The sequence below is a fragment of the Acanthopagrus latus genome, chromosome 23, assembly GCF_904848185.1.
Source record: "Acanthopagrus latus isolate v.2019 chromosome 23, fAcaLat1.1, whole genome shotgun sequence".
Lineage (NCBI taxonomy): Eukaryota > Metazoa > Chordata > Actinopteri > Spariformes > Sparidae > Acanthopagrus > Acanthopagrus latus.
In genome coordinates this window covers 13,623,184-13,642,237 of record NC_051061.1, presented here as the reverse complement: position 1 = coordinate 13,642,237, position 19,054 = coordinate 13,623,184, and the positions used below count along the sequence as shown (strand labels likewise).

General features: G+C 43.5%; 1 protein-coding gene across 1 annotated transcript in view; it reads left to right on the top strand.

Annotated features, from left to right (window-relative positions):
• The window catches only part of coro7 (coronin 7), a 112,091-nt gene that overhangs the window by 17,455 nt on the left and 75,582 nt on the right, over window positions 1-19,054 (top strand). Inside the window, exons 8-9 of the mRNA XM_037089607.1 lie at window positions 17,713-17,796; window positions 18,076-18,158. Of these exons, the coding sequence (XP_036945502.1) occupies window positions 17,713-17,796; window positions 18,076-18,158 (167 nt within the window). The remainder of the gene's footprint in view (window positions 1-17,712; window positions 17,797-18,075; window positions 18,159-19,054) is intronic.

Genomic DNA, 19,054 nt, shown 5'->3' with positions numbered 1-19,054 from the left:
TTAATTCATATTCAGAAAGTTGGATGATCCATTGATTTATTGTTTCAAATGTCTTTAAAATTAACTTGTATAGGGACAAATATGTCATGCCTGCCAACATTTCTGATTTTAGCAGGAGCCCTGTTCCCTGATGTTGAAATTTAAAGTTCAGGGGAAAAAATTACAAATAGTGAATATTGGGTCATGACACTATAGATGGATGCACGAGATTCTGACAATGGGGTGGTGGTGCCCTTTGCTGGAGTCTAAGTATGTGACCTCGGTACTGTTATTCCCCATCGTCAAACTGGGCTCGGCCGATCTCTGAGGCTGTGTTTGGTCCCAGTCCAGCTGTGTTTGCTGGGTGGGTGCTGCCTCTGTTGCATGCTGACCCAGCTCCATCTCTGGTGCCCATTCTGGAGCTTCATTCCGCCATCATTTGCCAACACTTCCTCGGTGCTCCGAGCTCCCAGTCTGAGCTGAGTCCACGCGCATGGCTCACTTAGTTGATTAACTCACAGAAGCTATAGTTGGCAGCAGTTAGTGGTTACTCTGGAGATATGTTTGTTTGGAGCAAGTGTTCAACAGGTGGCCAAGTCTTACAGATTGCACCTTTTTAATTGACATAATAAAACACTTGAAGTAGTCTCTTGGGTTTGAGCCACAGATTGAAGAGGACAGGCCTTCAGGGCATTCCGAAGAATATTATTTAAAAAAAATCGATACATGTGGACATTCCTTTGTCAGTCCCAAAAATGCTCAGTATTCTGTTGTACCAACAAGTCATTTCTTCTCACAGAATGTCAGCACTGGCCAGAGAATGAGATTTTGATACTTCCCGCAGAATGAAGCTTGTTTAGAGTTGGGAGAGTGTCTAATACTAACACCACAGGGATACAGAGTCAACATTGTGAAATGAGAAACATAATGTCTACAAAGAAACGGGAGCTCCGTCCAAGAATATGTCACAGCCTTACTCAACGCCGAGCTCCGAATTCCAGCCACATAAACTGCATTATTTAACCCAAAACGGAGCCAAAAACGCTTCTGTGTTTTGAAACATATTAATCTACATCCTGTAAGCCCTGTTAGCTGGAACGTGACCATAACTGATAACATGTGATTTGATAACCGGTCTCTCATACACTGTTTCTGCATGTTAAACACACACACATTTTCTGTGTTTAACATCAATTTCTCCCTCCGAGTGTAAACATGACACAGCAGGAATATTCCTCTGTACACACAGCGGCAACGTTTTCACCTCCTGAGTGGATGTGTGATGGCATAAAGCAAACAGTTCAACACAGCAGTGTGAGATAACATGAACACACATTTTCACAGATGTAAACAGTGTTGACCACGAGGCACATTTTTGTTTTTAATTTCCTCCTAGCGACACAGTGATGCACTTGCGTCCCTCACTGCTTGTGGAAATCCAAGGCAAAAAAAAGGACACCTGGCAAGAAATATGTCTTTAATTGTGAAAAAAGGTCAAGCTGCTAATTATAAGGTCTAACTGATGTAATCCCAGCGACCTTTGACCTGCTGATGGCTGATAATGACGTACCTCCGTGTCACCTCTCATTAGACAGCGCTTCGGTTGACATTTCAACCTTTTATTTCGACCCATTTATTCACGTTTTGAAATGATACCACAGAGAAGTTCGTTTCTGCAAGCGTGTGTGTGTCTTTCATAGCTCATTCTCGTTGTTTGTGCAGCTGTTAGGATTTTCCAGTTTCTCTACTCCTCGTCTTTTGGACAAAACAAGACATCTGAGGACGTCACCATAGGCTTTCAGAAACCTTTATCACCATTTTCCGACATTTTTTTAAACCAAACAACTAATGAATCCACAAATGAAATGACAATCACAATAATCATTAGTTGCAGCGCTTATGGTTTGCCTCTCTCTGTATACCCAGTCACCCCCTTGCTGGGTTCGTTGTGCCTGCACCTTCCTGCACCGGGCCCTGCTGGGTGCAGGACCTGGTTGTAGCCAGTGGTTAACTCAGCCCAGATGTCGTGCCCCCCCCCCCCCCTTCTCCTTTTCTTCTTCTCTCTCTCCATCCCTCAGCTAACTGGCTGCCCCACTGCCAGTGTTAGTTATAGTTTGAGGGGTATCTGGCAGAGCAGCCGAAAGGAGTCTTTCCTAATGAGGGAGCAGGATTTGCGCTGTCTTGGACAGCTCAGCAAATCAGTGGCATAAAATTCTGGATATTCCATCGCTTCGCCGGTTGAAGGCTGCCTCAAAAGCAATTAATATCAATACTTAGTTTTTATGATCCCGCTCCTCAGTGTTCTTATTATAAAGGGATAATCTTGCCTTGGGTTTGGTTTGATGTCCTGTTTGAGTTAAGTTGGGTGTAAACAGAAGGATGAGCTAATGAATGTCGGTCAGCCCGGTTACTGGAAGAGGAGCTGAGGGGGTCAAGAAGTGCAAAGTTCAAAAGAGAAGGGACTTTTGGAAGGAAGACATTTGAAGTTTGAAGAAGTTTCGGCTTTCTTTTTAACAAAGTTTGTCTTTGTGTGTAAGTGTTGGTGGGTGTGTGCGCTGGGGGGTAGTGCTCAAGTATTTCTCTGGAGGAAAGGGGTAAGAGTGGGTGCCAGCTGGCAGCGACGGGACTCTTCGCTCACGTGTGTGTGTGTATGTGTGTGTGTGTGTGTGTGTGTGTGTGTTGTTTGTGAGCCGAGGCCTCATTAGTGCGCTGGCTGCTCTGGGACTCTTAGTTTCCAACTATTTAGGGCCCAACTTACACATGTGGTTGACACCTGGAGCCAAAAAAACAAAAAAAAAGAAAGAAGGATGATGATTAGCTCTTTCTCCTTCTGCATCCTGAGAGTGAAGATTCATTATCATGGGAATTAGTGTCAGTCACACTAGGAATGAATCTGCATTTCTCTCAGATTTTAGGCAAAAGAGGCTGACAGATTGAGCCCAGATTAAAGATTCGGTAATGAAATAATCACTGTTGCGTCGTAAATGAGATCACTTTCACAGGGGAATCACTTGTTTTTGGAAAGTTTATATCATCAGGTTCATGATTAAGAAATGAATCGCATCATTGATATCGGCACAACTCTCGTGTGACTCCACCTCAGTTTGCCCTTGTTATCTCTGCTTCACATTTCAGGAACTACAATGTGGCTCTAATCACCCTCTGCGCTGCTTTTTTCTCATATCATCCATCTTCTCTAAAACAGCAAAATGTTTCTCTGTCTCTGCTTTAAACTTGGCCACAGTCTGCCGCTCCTGGAGGCCTTGCAAGAGCAAAATGCATTCAGCCTTTTTTCTGCCTTTCAACAGCCAGAAATGCGGAATGAGGTGTGAATTGCCTCGATGTTGATCCTCCTTACTTTGTGTTGTTTTGCAAGTGATCAATTACTGTGGTTTATTTGTTAAGTGTGTGTGTGGTTTCGGGGGCATGCAAGTTAACTGATGGCAGCCACGCGCCGCTTGTGTGTGTGAACTGATGTCGGTCCTCACTGAACGGGGTGGGTGGGATCATCTGTTGGTCATCGTGGTGAGATAAATATGGGCCGTGTGCATATAGTGACCTAAAGTATTTGGGAGGCACAATATTTGGATTTTAAAGATATGAAGAATATGATATTCAGGTATTTTACAACTCGTGGCTGATTACTGATGCCTGTTCTGATATATGAGCTTGTTTTTCCCGCTTATTGCTTAGAACAAGTCTCTACACTAGTGGATTTAAGCGCCTGCATTTCTTTATCAGCTTGTGTGTAGAAGACAGTTATAGAGACACAAATCTTTATGTTGAAGCAGAATAAGCGCAAGCTGCAGCAGAGATCGGCCAGTTAGGCTGTCGGAGGAAATCTGTATACACACACACACATCCACATACAGTGGGCCGCCAAAGGACAGAACGAGGGCGAGACGCAGCCGACATCAACCTCAGAGAGCCCCAGGGGCATAAAACTCAGTGTGGGCTCCATCCTCACTGAAGCTAGCTGACCTTAGTTTGACCAAAGGCTGGTGCTATTTCAATTACTGTATCCTGGTCAGCCAGTGCATTTTAAAAGCTGTGTTTTCTCCATATGTTAGTTTAATCATACTAGCGGTTAGCTAAGAGGTCAGACAGTGGCGGCGCACACGAGAGGTGAGAGTTTTAAGACAGACGCGCGGGTGAAGTCACCCTGCGCTTTGCTCGAGTAGACAGCTAACTGGGAAAAGTCAAGGTCTCTGCATTCAACTCGATGCCGGATAGAAAACAGTCTTTTGTTTTTGTTTTCGAGGACAGAAAAGCCAAGTTGTAACACGTATTGTGGGCATACCGAGATTGAAAAAGTCTGTCTGACATTGATTACAGTAAATCAGCTATTGGCTGAACATCACCGGGTAAGTTTCCATTATTTCAGCAGGCTTGTGTAATGATCAGGAATAGCGATGGAACTTTTGAAAACCTGAACCCGACTCTCTGCCGTACAATTGTTGAATCTAATGTTAAACTCATTACATTGTAAAACACTTAAAACGGTAATTATATTATTATAGATAATCAGCAGAATTACATGACAGATCAAGTAGAATAACCGCAAAGTGGTATTTTACTGAAATCAAACCAATCGTAGCAATAAATCATCTGTGAATGAGAAAATATTAGTTTAAACACTGCTGATAAAATAATCACAATGAAAACATACAAGTTTAATATGGAGTAAATCTTTTTTTTTGACCGTTTGACCGGCTGTTTTTCCATATTGCTTAATCTTAATTAAATGGCAGAAATCTGTTTAATGGACTCAACAGTCACATTCAGTGCTACATACCTACGTATTTGTGACCTGAACCTTGTATTTTATGAACCTTGAAGTAAATGTGATGGGTAAAGTAGCAAAGTAGAATGTCCCTAATTGGTGATGGCACATTACCCCTTTCACGGCGGATAAAAGACCCACTAACATCTGCTGTTTGCCTTTAGTCGGAAAGGGTACAATCAGCATTTATTCCCAGGTCAAATTACTCTGTTGTCGTTGGTTTGTATCGGCTCCTGCTCCGATTGGCATTGATGGAAACATGATACTGAGGTGGCCCTGCTAATTTCGACCCCCTTTTCTGGCTTGATGTTATGATGCTTGTTGAATTTAAGAATGGATGCTCATTGTTCTAACATTGTTCAGGCATAGGACAGACCAAAGTGAAAGAGGAAAAGCTGCGTTTCCACCGGAGTGCTCTCTCTTTAGTATCCTTCGAACTTTAGGTAAATGCCTTATCTGTGTTTCCACAGCGGACAGTATCCTTCAGTGTAGGTGGGGTTGTTGGTGACCAGCTTTGGGGTAACCCCCTTTCACTTTTCTGGTCATTGGGAAACAACAGGGAGACTTTTCTTGGTCATAAGCTGCAGCGTTATGTAAATGATACACTGTGACCGGCACTGAACATTACTGCCTCATTAACAACATATACAAAGACAGAAAATTGCTGAAAAGACGAGAGTTTTGGAAATCCCACATCAGAGCGCAGAGGCCGAGCCGACTCTGGTTGTCCCGTCTCACCAATCAGTGGTCTGCAGTGGTTTTACCTATTAGTATCAGATCGGTGTGTGAGGTACCTCAACAGAACGGTTACAAAAAAACAGGACAGCATGGAACAGATTTTTTGGTACCACTTACATATTTCAACCATGGAGATGCAAAAATGACAGTTCCAACATTGAACAAACTGAACTGAACTAAATCGGACTGCTTGGTAGAAATGAGGCTTAACATTGTCACTGACCTCTACATCTGCTATTCAGTAGATCCCTTTTTAAAGCCACATAAAACACACTGTGGTGAATTCAAAGATTCAAAGATCCAATTTGGAACTCGTTTCAGAAGAACACACTGTACTCTAGTGCAGCTGCCGTTAAACACAGGTTATAAGAAGAGGACATTGGTGCACATACCTGTATTGGCCCTGAGTGTTTTTCTTCTCAGAGGCCAACGAAAATGAGCAGCGTTCGTAATGAGCTCAGGGGAAGCAGGCCGCCTGTATCCTCCCCTCTGTTTCTGTGAAATCTGGTTCACACATGTCTTGTAAATGTCACATCCTTTTCCAACAAAAGCCAACTTCGCCCATCATTTACTAATTGAGCTCCTTAAGACAACAGGTTCTGCTACAATTTGTGGTTTCATGCAAGAGCTAAATAGAAGTTTGCGATGAGTGAAGCTGTTGAGCGCTGGGGTAAAGTTAGAGCTGGGAGGACCGGGAGCAGTGTGAGCAGCTGCAGGAGATTGAGCTGTTTGTTAGCGGAGTGAAGATGAGGTACTTCATCAAATTGTCACTCGGCTGCTCTGTGCTCGCTGCTAGGGGTTCAACGCTCGGGTGGCTGGCATTGAAATGATACCCATTGTGTGAGCATTGGCGAGCACGTTCCACACTTTTGATCTCTTTGGACATTTGTGTCCCTTTAGGCTAACACCTGCTACTGTAATTATAATCACATTAACTGTGTTTTCCTACCATTCAGTGAAGAATTTGTCTTTGACTTGAATGATCTCTCATTACTTGATGTTAATACAGGGACGTTCCGATATAACACTTTGATTACAGCAAACAAATAATAGATTGAGAACACACCCAACCGTTCCATGATTACACACAAATGACATGATCCTGACATGCCTTGCGCACATGTGCCTCCTGAGCAAGCTCCACTGTGCACATTGCATGCTTCTCTACAAGTGAGTGGGGGTGCTTTGAAGATGTGAAGCGGCTATGATGTGGTTTCAGGGAGGGGGGTAAGGCAAGCAAACTGTATCCATGGCAGCTTTGAAAGAGCCGTGGATGACAGCAGGCACTGGAGGGCCTGGTCGGGCTTTAGGGATTGAGGGGCTCACGGTTTCCCCCACAGTGTAGGCATGATTAGCTGTGTGCCGTGTTGAACACATCCTCTCTTCATAAGAAAACTACCCCAAAGAATCATCCCTTTGTCTTTACGGTGCGGGTCTGGCGTGCAGATTCTCATCAGCCCCGAGTGTCTTGCTGTCGTCAGCAGCATCATTCCTCCCTCTGTCATTAGTGCCCTGTCCTGCCACATGGATCTCTGTTCGGATTTAAAGGACCAAGCCACTAAGTGCATCTCTAGAATATTCATTGCTTGAACCTCAACCACTTTAACCATCAAAAACCCCAGAGATCACCAAACATGCACTTGAAATCTCCTATGGCTCTCCAGAGCTTCTCTTGGACTCAAAGGCAGATACGAACAATTCAGTGGTCCCGTTAATCATGTTAGTTCCAGGAACTGGTTAGCTCCATGTGGCGCTCCGATCCAAGACCAGCCTCTGTGACCTTGCGTAGTTTTCCCAAAGGGAGGCCCCTGCCAGTAGGCACAGTGCAGCTGGTGCCAGTCCCCCCTTCAGTGTGCTGTGATTGGGTCCAATCTGTAGTCCCCCCCTGGCCCCAGAGAGGGGTGACCACAGCCCAAGCTGGCACCAGTGGGCTGGCTGGATCTCCGACTGTGGCCACACGGCCCAATTAGCACCGTGGCTCAATAAACACAACCCTTCTACCACTTCAGTGTTTCATTTCACTTAGCAGGGCAGTTAAACTGATTTGTTCGCAGAGCCTGGACCCAAAAATCACAATGCAAGTCTGCACCCTAAAGCTAGTTTTAAAAAACATTAAGGAAGACTTCAACTCCAGCTTTGAAAAGATATTATGACATCCTGATGCATGATTCATCACCCTGCAAATAATATTAGACAACACCATGGGATTTAGGGATTATTTACTTCCTATATTTCATATTTTTACTCCACTGCTTTAGCTGGCCCTTTTTTCTGGATTCTTTGAGCGTCTGAAAATAAATCTCCCATCAGTCTCTTACAGTAGGCCTGGTCATCCAAAGCAAGCACAATAAAAAACATGTGATCCTTGGCTGGATCTGTTTAGCGAATGATTGTGAGTGGACTGAAAACAACCTGCAGTGGCTAAGGCTTGGTAATGGATTTTACACCTGCCCCCCTCAGATTCCTTAACAAACGCACACGCTGGATAAGATTACTTCCTCACCACCGAGTAGCAGCACAGGACACACAGTACCTGCAGTGTTTGGTGTTAGTTTTTTGGCTGTACTTTTGACCAGTCACCTCCGTGAATCATTGTCCTCTGACACAAATAAAAACATGAAATCACCGTTTTTCTTAAGTGTAGCCCTTTCCATTTAGTTGATCTGTATGACTTTAAATGTTACTAATAGAAAAGAGACTGCAGCAAACAAATGACTCCTGCAGCAGTGGAGGTAAGGTCGCGTTTTGCCAACTCCTGAAAGCTTACACTGGTGAGAAAGCTAGGCCTCCTGCGCTGCGGCTACCAGAGCACTTGTACTTACAACGCTCATTTTTCCTGCCTGTATTTTTAGCCACTCATCAACATCTTTACCTATACTTTCATCTCTCATTCACTGCATCATTCTCTTTGTCTTGCAAACACTTCAACTTCTCTCTTTTCTCTTCTGTACTCCCCCATCCAAAAAGGAAAACTGATCTTTTGTAAAACCCCCTTTTTCCATCTACCTCTTTCCCCCCCTCTTGATTTATTTTTCCATGAGGAAGAATGTTTCCTCGGGCCAGTATTTTTTCCTGCCCTCTTGAAACACAGGGTGACGTCTTTGTGGCGGGCAGTCGGTGGCGATCAGTCTCTCAAAAGCCTCCGCAGTGCACAGACGCTGAGCCAGCGCTCTGTCCCGTCAGCCAGAAAGGTGTTACTGTTGATGCAGACAATGTCAGAGAGTTTTAGGTGTACATCTGAAATGAGAAGTTTATCGGGATTCGTTAAAATTCAGCGATAATATTTTGATTAGTGATTAATTGGTGAAAAATATCCCCCAAAATTCTGGTTCTAGCTTCCCTCTAGCTTCTTCAAATGAAAATGTGTTGAAAATGTTCAAACAATCCGACTTTATGTGAGTAAAATATGTTGGTTGAATGACTAAACTAAGAAACGGCTTATCGTGTGGAACGGGCAAATGTACAGCAGCTGTTTTTGCCAGAGTATGCAACAGTTAAAGCTTTAGTTTACAGTTTTGATGAGCTTTTAACAGATGAGACAGACAAACCATCATGTTTCCAAACCGCCGGTCCATTTCTCAGCATTTTTCTCTCTGGATTTTCTACGGACAGGGTGACAAACTGCAGATTAAAGTTTAAAATCAGCACTTTTGATAAAACCAAAATATTCAGACTTCAGATTTGCTCTCCTTTGAAGGCTGAAAAGTGTTTCCCAGATGTCGAGAATTCACTACTGCCATGTTATGTGACAGTGTGGCTAGTGATGGTACGGTGTGTGTGGGTGAAGGTTTGGAAATATCAACTGTTTTGTTAATAATTCTTAGTTGCAGCCTTACTTAGTGTTGGAGCATGTGGAAATAAGGACTTTATTCATGGGTAGGGTATATATAAACTGTAAGCATTGCACCTGCCACCTTATTACTGTATAAAGGAAATACAGGATATATGATACATAGGACATGTAGTATTTAGGGAGTGTGTAGGAAGAAATCGAGGAAATCCCTCCCTGATCCCCGTAAGATTGATGTGCCTTGTGCGTACAACCAGGGGTGCAGTGTTCCCCTTTCTTTCACCACTCATCTCCGTGTCCTATCTTTATCCCTCTCGCTTGTTCCCATTAAGGCTAAGAAAAAGTGTAGGCATAGGAAAGAACCAAATCAAAACAACTGGCTATAGGGAAAAGACTTTTGGATATCCCATTGCAGCTGGATACTATATTTAACTGGGGAGCAGTCCAGCTCGTATCACTTGTCCGTCCGCCTGGAGTCTATAGAGCAGGCCTGGCCCAGTAGCTGTGCTCATTGTCCTGTTGGCTCACATCTCAGCTAGTTTTTACTGCACGGTGCTTTTTACTTGCTGACACAAAGGAAATGAGACTGGGGAAAGAATGACTGCAGGCAAGACAAATGTGAAAAAAGGATGATGGCAGTTAACAGTCTGGGAGGTGAATCAGACAAAGTCAGACTTTGCTGAAATTTTAAGATAAAAGATTGGTTGTTTTCTGTGTTGATTATCCTGCTAAAGATTTGTTGGGACATTGCGTGTACAGCAAGAGCTGACAGCCTTGTTCGTCGTGAGTTGTATGATTGCCACGTGTCAGAGGGGTCACCTCTCAGATTTGTGCTGTTACAGCTGCACTTTAAGATTAACTCCAGTGTTTTGTCATTTCCTTAGATTACGTTCGCTGCCCAGCTTCTGACCTTGCACATTCATTTTCATCTTCAGGAAAAAGGGAGAGCACAGAGGAAGGAGAAGTATGGAAAAAAATAAGAGAACTTGGCTTGTGGCTTCTGGACTTTTTGGAGAAATGGGCGAAATGTGAGATGGTTTCAATTAACGGAGAAAAAGTGGCGGTAGGCAGCAGAGGAAATGAAAGAATAAAATGGCTGGTTTGATTTCTATCTTCCACCTTCCCCAGTATGCTTCTCTCCCCCCCCCCCCCCCCCACACACACACACCCACACACACACACACACACACACACACACACACACACACACACACTTTCTGTCCTACTTCTAGAAGCCTGTCTGCTTCTGTAAAATCGGAGTTGCATTCAAGATAGTGAATCCTGACTCAGAAACCTAACTTTAATGGGCCATGAAGACAGAACAGGATGGAGAAAACCCAGTCATCGCTGAAAAGACTAATTAGCCGTGGATGAAAGGACCGAGAGGGAGTCTGTTTTAGGGGTGATGAAAGCTACGAGGCAACGGTTATTGATTAGAGGAAGGGAAATGGAAGGAAAAGAATGATGATTCTATGAGAAAAGTGGAAAGAGAGAGAGGGGAAAATGAGGAGCAGGTTGTAGAGATGAGTGGCTGCAGCTGGGTCTATACATGAAGTAGTGTTTTTTATTAAACTCTACACAGCAACTAGAACTGTTGACGGGCTAGTGAAAAGACCTCTTTGTTAGGAGGAGAAACATGCTTGTTTACCAATAATATTTACTGTATGAGATGTGGACGATGCTTCTTTGGTCAAACCCTTAGACTTGTATTGTTTCCGACAGGTAACTGGTTTCAAAAATAAGATTGTATATAAACTTATGAGGAAACGACCCCGCTTCCCATTTGATTTATTACTTCATTTGACAGTTGCGAATGACTTTATGGTCTTAATCTCTGTTTTCAAGCCCTCCGCAATGAAGCATGATGTTCATTTCATAAATTATGGTTCCATTTAGTGTAAAATAGAGTAGATACAGCAGGGCATACTTGAGGTCTGTGTTTGACAGGTTGCACTCAGGATATCTTCCCTACCTTGCTTCTATCTCCAAGATGGCGTTTTGAAAGGCTCAAGGATTCAATACTGTAGTCTAGGTGTTTTTTTCCTCGGACTTATATCATAAGATTTACCATATGTCTGTATGACAGATATTAACCTACAGCTAGCAGCTGATACGCTTAGTGTAAAGATAGGTAACATGGGGATATTGCCATAACTGGGCACTGCACTTCATTTGTTATGCAGATTAACTGTGTAGCATGTTTATAATTACTGAGGTTTAGAGATGCTGGTGGGAGATTTTGTTGCCTTTGAGCTAGGCCAGCCCTTTCCAACCATTTCTAGTTTTTATGCTGAGCTAAGCTAACAGGCTGCTGGCGTGTAGCTTCATATTTAACAAACGGATACGAGTTTGGCATCAGTCTACTCATCCTTCTTTTGGCAAGAAAGTGGCAGATACTTTGCTTATATGAAGTACTGTAAGACTTGATTTAAGATTTCATTTCAAATGAACAGGAGTTCATGATTAACAATTATCTACTCTCAACTAAGGGAACGATCTTCCATTTTACTGCTATACAAATAAAACTGGATGAACTTCAGAAGCGCTCCATCTTTCATGACACTTAACTCATTTCTGCACCACCGGCACTTATTCTTAAACACTTCCACGCCTATGTAGCTGATGAACAAAGAGGAGCAACGACAGACAGAAAGAGAGTCAGTGGGAGAAGCAGAGAGAGATGCAGAGTTTGTGATAGTTCCCATATGTGCATACAGACACCTGATATTCGTCCCGGTGGGTGAATCAACATTCTCCGTGAGTGACACAGATGTGCACTCCGTCTGCTGAAGTGCAGAAGTTAAATATCTGAGGGAGAAGGACAGAAGGAGATAGAGTGATCCCCGATTGTTTATATTGGGAAAGGATATTAAATAGACCTATAAAACCATAATTGGCCAGACTGCTGACTGGCACTTCTACTGTGTCTGAATATCTGTCTGAAAAGTGGTTCGCCGTAGTGTAAACTCTGCCTGGTGTCATTTGAGTTTGATTTTCATTATCACGGCCAGCGATGCTTTCATCCTTTTTTTTGTTTTTCTTCTTCTCGAGCCCCTTTTCTAGCCATTAGATCTCATTCATTAGCAGTCTGGAAAATATTTTCCCACATCTTGATGTAGACACCTGTGTTAGTAATAGTCTTCTCCCAGGAGTGATGTCATTTCCTCCACTTCCTTTATCCTGTGTGTGAGCCAGTAACTCAAACAGGTGTAGCCGATTCTTCACACCTCCTGTGCTCGTATTTTGTCAAGTCATGAACCATTTCTCTTTTCTCTGTCGTGTGCGAATTCCATCAACTCGGATCCTTTGTTCGGCTGCTAAGGAAAACACTGGTCTTTTTTTCCGATTTCTCATAACCTCCCTCTCATTTTCTCTCTGTTTTCAAGTGTATCATGATCGATTTGTGGCATGTCTGCGGACGGGGGCTGTAGGTGAATGGGATTCAAGTTAAATTTATGACTGCAGAGGATAGATACTGTTTGGCAACATTTCTATATATATACACACACACACACACAAGGTCCAGATGTTGTGTCCTCTGGCTGCCCCGGGGTGTTAGTAGTAATGTAGCTCTCTGATGGCTGCTTTACGCTTCCTGAAGCTGAACTCTGTTTATTGGGAAAAGGTGAGCTGAGGCCCGGCACCAACCCCCGTAATCCTCAGTTGCACTTGTGTCGCTCCAGCTGCCAAGCCCTGATGACATCTTCATCGAAGTGCTCAAAGCTGCGCGTGCCTTCATATCCGGGTGAAGGATGATGTCATAGCTGTCCGTCGTTAGAGATGTCGAGCCATTTTATCTGCCTTCAGCCTTGGAAGTGTTTGGCTCATCTGGCGTAGTGAAAGCCTGAGGGTTGCTGTAATGGCAAAACCAAGCCAGTCTGCTCCAGAGCCGGTTCATAGAAAGGTTATGAGCCCCTGAAGGAGAAACGTGTGTGTTTGTCCTCTCTGCTCCATAGTCAGATCTAAATGTTTTAAAGCTTCTCTAGAGCCATAATCACCAATGACTGTCCGTCGATCAAACTCTTGACAGAAATACAACGACCACTGGATTGATTGCTATGAAATTTTCTACAGACATTTATGGTCCTCAGAATCCCACTGACTCCCGTGACTTTACCTCCACCTGTAGCGCCAACTGCAGTCAGATGGTTTCCCATGAAATTTGGTGCAGACATCAACACAGTGATTCCTTCTTCTCTCTTTCTCTCTCTCTCTCTAGTATGATATTGGTATCGGCATCAACCACAAAATCTGTCTCTATTCAGTGCCGCTTGAGGTTAAAATGTGTGATTTCAGTTTGAATATCTCAACTTTTATTGGATGTATTGTCATGCATTGTGGTACACATATTGATGTTGCCTCGAGAATTAATTCTAATAATAGGTACTGGTGTAACTGGTTTATGAGCAAATACCTGCAGAACTAATGACATTCCCATCAGCCTCAGCTGTGCTTTTTTGTGTTGTTCATCTTTACGTCTGTACATCTGTATGTCAACATCACCATGACCTCATGTTGTTCTTGGGAACTCGATATCTTAGAAATGCCTTGAGGAAATTTCTTGAAATTTGGCAAATGTCCACTTAGACTCAAGGCTGAAGTGATATGATTTTGGTGCTCAAAGGTCAAAGATCACTAAAATGATGAAGTTATGGCATTTTATAACCAAAAGGTCAAAGGTCAACTTCACATCATGCTATCATAATGTTCTGCAAAACAGGAACAGGAAGTTGGCTGGTGCGCTGATGCTAGATTATAATAGTAGTGAATGTCTCAAATAGGCCTTTGTCTTCTTCACCTGTGAGCCTGCTTCTTCGGCTCATTGGAGAGTAATTACAATGTTGCATTTGGGAAACAAAGGGGTCACTCCGAGACGCTCATCTGGTGCTCAGCAACAGATCAGCATGACTGAATATGGCAATGAAAAGTGCTGATGCAGAATTAGTGCTGTTTACTCTTGCGTGTAATATGAATCGCCTGCTGTTAGCCAGAAATATGAATCATACACCACATGTTAAACAGACCTTTAACCGATTAGAGTAGTCAGAATTCAACTTGCTCCTAGTTTGGTCAGAGTGCCACCTCTGCATTGTTTTGCCCCTGGAAGGAAATCAGCCCAGTGGTGCCGGTGATGAACAGCCCGATGGCAATGAATAAACTCTGTCTGTTTACACCGCTCTGCTGCACCGCCTCTCTCCTTCCCTCGCTCTTTTCTAATCTATTGCTTTTATGGAGGTCTTGGTTTACTCTGGACCTCTCTCGTACATCTGGGTTATTTTTCAACTGGCTCACTTGTATGGACTTATCAAGGCAAATATGAGTTCAGTTACCTGCACGAGTCGTACTGGCTGACTGCGGGCTGAAAAATGATCTTGAGTCGCGGCTTAAGTGTTTATTCAAAGCAGGACTTATTATCAACTGCTTTGGTGGTGTAACTGCTGAAGCGTGTTTGAGAGCCAGGTCAGTAGAGTGTTTTCTAATCCCTCTCAGTGGATAAAGCTATTTGGGAGCACACCAGAAGCCAGAAAACATCTGTATCTCATACAGACGGTGTCAGATAAAACACTGGTATGGACAAAGACACATCATCCCTGAGAGAGGTGCAGAAGTGCACATGTGAGAATTTCTTTTTTTTATAACCGTGATTTTATGTCGGTGTGTGTTCGCAACATATGTAACACTGTCAAGTCACCTCATGGCTGAAAACAATAAATTTGGACATACACCAGCTTGACCTCCATAACATTTCAGCTGACTGCTTATGATTTATGGTTTGTTCTGCTTCACTGACAGGGATGGTTCCAGCACAGGAGTCTTGGCTTAAGCTTTAAGAATTCAGCAGAAAAGTCAAACACTTTGGGAAATAGTTTTTGAAGCCTTTCAACTTAAAGTTTATTGGAGATTTATATTCATTTCTTTGAAACCAGGAAGGAGGTGTGTAGTATTATTTTTTCACTTCATTGAGGAGGTTATTGTGCTAGTTATTAGTTGCATCAGTAGTTAGCTGAGTTACTCTGTATTGATACCAGTTGGAAAAATCATTCTCTGCATTTAACCTATCCTAAGTATTAGAAGCACTGAACTATAAATAACTTGTATGTTTATAATTCCCGTAAAGGAGACATATATAGTCTTTTTTTTCAGGTTCTAATTTTTTTTTTTTGGCAACTAGAATCATGTTACTCTGAAAACACATCAGTTTCCTCATTCTGTCCAGTACTCTGTTAAAGCTCCTCTCTCTTTAAGGCCTTAAATACCCAGTCTGCTCTGATTGGTTAGCACACACATGCCTGAGCCAGCAACGCTAACAACAACAGAGCATCTATGCTCAATCAATTCGGACATGCAAAAATAGCCACTAGGCATACATTTCCACGTCTGTGTGACTCTTCAAAGACACTTGACACAATTAAAGGTGGGATCACTGACGAGGCGTTTCAGGAGCAGTGTTTTCTGTGGGAGAGAGGAGCTTCTGCGGACTCAGACCTTTTTTTAACTTTTAAGATCTTTTACATACACAAGAACCTATTAAACACTAAAAGGAAAAAAAACCTAAAAGCGTAAGAGGTCTCCTAGCAGAAACGTTAAGTGTAGCAATGTCTTATTGGACTATGATTTGTAAGACAGCCATCTAAAGTCCAAACGTTGCCTGAGTATTATTTGGTTTCAACAGTGCACAAACTAAGTTACGTGATTTTGGAGATGCTGCATGTGCTTAGTCACTGCCCCTTGTGGTCACTGATGAAGAAGTGATTCATCCTAAAATTAGTGCCATGTTTCTACATATCTTTATTATTCAACTGAGATAGGAAGCAATTACAGTACACCCACTGGGAAGGGAGTGGACTGTTAAAATTCCTTTTCATTGAAATCAATCAAACAAACAACAGTTTTACAGACAAAAGAAATGACCACCCGTATCCTTCATTTTCCCTGGAACTCCGGCTTCACTCGGAGAGAAGCTAACACGTGTGTGTCATTTACTGTCCACATGTACTGTAATAAGAAACACCCCGGAGAGGATTTAGGAAAAGCAAGCAGCGATGTAACCTTTGATTAAGACAGTTTAAAGAAATTTAAATAACCAGACCTTCCATTTTTTCCTCTAAGCAATTGATTCTCAAACCACCGGCCAGGCATGCGGCGAGAGTGACGTCAGAAAGGAGGGAAAAGGATGTGAGGTTTGAATTGATAGGGCCCACATGTGTGTGTCACATGGATTTAGTCTTTCTTTGTTCATCATTATTTGACCAACCGTTATTGGACTCAAACTTATTCCTACCGTATTTTTAATGGAGGTTGTGCAGTGTCCTGTTACCCTGTAACCTACCTCGCATTCAGGGGTGCGTCATGGCTGCTCAGGTTGTCCCCACTTGTTTTTGCAATTTGTCATCTGATGCTATTTTAACGGCGACATGAGAATGAGGCAGTATGCTCCTGTAGAGAGTGTTGCGAGTTGGAAAATAAGCCTCTGTCCTCTTGCCATGCACGGACGTCCAGCCACGCTCCTCGGAGTTTGTGCGGCCATAAAAATGACAACAGTAATTTGGGGAGACGCAGTGGGCTGACGGGCTAAAGGCTCCTGTTCCATGGAAACTCCATCGCTGACCTCTGGGGCCTTATGGGAAAGCTGAATGTAACTCTAGAATTAGTACACAGATACCAAGGGGCTCACTGACTGTGACTGTGAGAGTAGAAGTAGTTACTACCTGGCAGATAAGCTCTAAATAGTTCAGTTTAAGCCTTTTGCATCTTGTGTTTTCTTTTGTCCTCCCCCTTCATAAATACTGCACATAAATGGCTTGATTTAGGTAGCGGTAAAGTGTTGACGTCTACAGACTAACTCACATGACCCCTTTCTATCTGCCTCTTGCTCATCTTTTCACATGTTTTCTTTACAAACAAGCACATACTCTCATTTCAACACCTTCAGCTGATATCACTATGAAAACATGCGTCAAGTGCATTTGAAGACCACCCATCAAACGCAGCGCGGTGGTGCTGTTTTGACACATATTCCCCATGGAAACAGCGTAACAAAGTCTCAGTAACGTTAACGCACACACAGACACGGTGTCACAGTTTGGTAACCTAAGCTGCACCCGGGGGGCAGAGGTCACCTTGTCTGCTGCATCAACAACAACAAGCGCTCCTTTCATGGGACAAGTCCCGTTCTGTCCAACCACAGGGATCTGTCAGAGGCACCTATGACAGTCCTGTCTGTCTTCCTTCCTTCCTTTCTCTGTCTGTTTCTCTTCCTTGAACATCATTCACTCATCGCCCTCTCGTTATCTTGAACTATACCTCAAGGTTATGTTTGAAGTTGGGATTCAGAACAGAGGCACTGACGTAGAGAAGTTAGTTGTTTTATTTGTATTTTATTGGTTGTCTGATTGACAATGTTGCTTTGTTTGTCCTACAGAGTGCCAAGAGCCTTCAGAACAACAAGGATTCAAGGATCCTGTGGGCCAAAGATGACTTTTTAATCACCACTGGCTTTGATTCGGTGAGATCACTTTTATATATATATATACTTTGTTCAGTGGGTTTTGCAAGACCATACAATTGTGTCATCAGAGAGTGACACTGAGCAAATTGAAGAAAAAGTCACAATTGGCATTTTGCATAAACATCAATACAGCTTCAAAAGACTGATAAAACTAAAATAACAGAACTGCAGTGGAAAATGGGCACAAACCAATATGCCTTAGTTTATCCTCATCTGAATCCTCATCAAAAATATCTGTGAGTCACAATACTTGCCCTCGCATGTTGTTGTGTGTAGATGCGTGGCCGGGAGGTACGGCTCTGGGACATGAAGAAGCTGAACTCCTCGCTCAGCACGGTGTCGCTCGGCACTTCCAGTGGGTGAGTACTGCATCAGTGTGAGACCATGGCTCCCCACGACTGACATGACACTGACCTTGTTGCATGGAGAGAGGTCATGTGTCACTGTACAAAGTGTGACCCTCTGTGTGTGTGATTTGACATACTAAGCATGCCGTTTATATGCGCGGTATGTGGATATTTGTGTGTGGATCCATATGAAAAGATGTATGGGGGCCCTCCGCACATTGCGAAGCTTCCTCGTGGCTGTGCGGCTGGACGGGGCATGCAGACCTCCCAGAGCTCCGACACTGTCCCTCCACATTCCTGTTGTTTCTTGGGTCAGAGCCACACACAGAGACTCCTATCCCCCTCTAACTCAGTTGAGGACAGAGTGTGTGCATGTGTGTGTGCTCTGCATCCCTCCGTCCACAACCAGTGCAATGAGCAGTAGACACATCTACACTTCTCCCTCTAGCACCAGCACTTGTCACTTTCTGCCCCTGACCATTTCCAGTCGCTCCGTTTATTTTTCCAAACACGGCTGCCGAGGAGCGGAGGAGAGCGGGAGCGTGGCCAGGCTCCCGAGAGGACAGGAATGAAAGGATGGAGGACGAAGGGGAACAGAGAAGGGGGGAGTGGGAGTGAGGACTCCTTTGTCAGATCCAGCTCATGCATTTTAGTACTATTATAAACAGGCGGGCGGGCCAAGTCATTCCAAACTAGAGCAAACCGGACTCTGCCGGGTGATTCAGCATGCCGTGGTGGATTTGATATTTATTATTACTGTAAAAAGGCAGAGAGGTGATACTTGTGTGTCGCCTTTCTCTGGTGAGGTAATGGCAGCGCGGATTCCTCATTTGTTTTATTGCACAGGTACTCGAGAGTTGATATGTGCCCATGTTTGGCCTCAGATATTCAGTGCAACAGTTTTTATT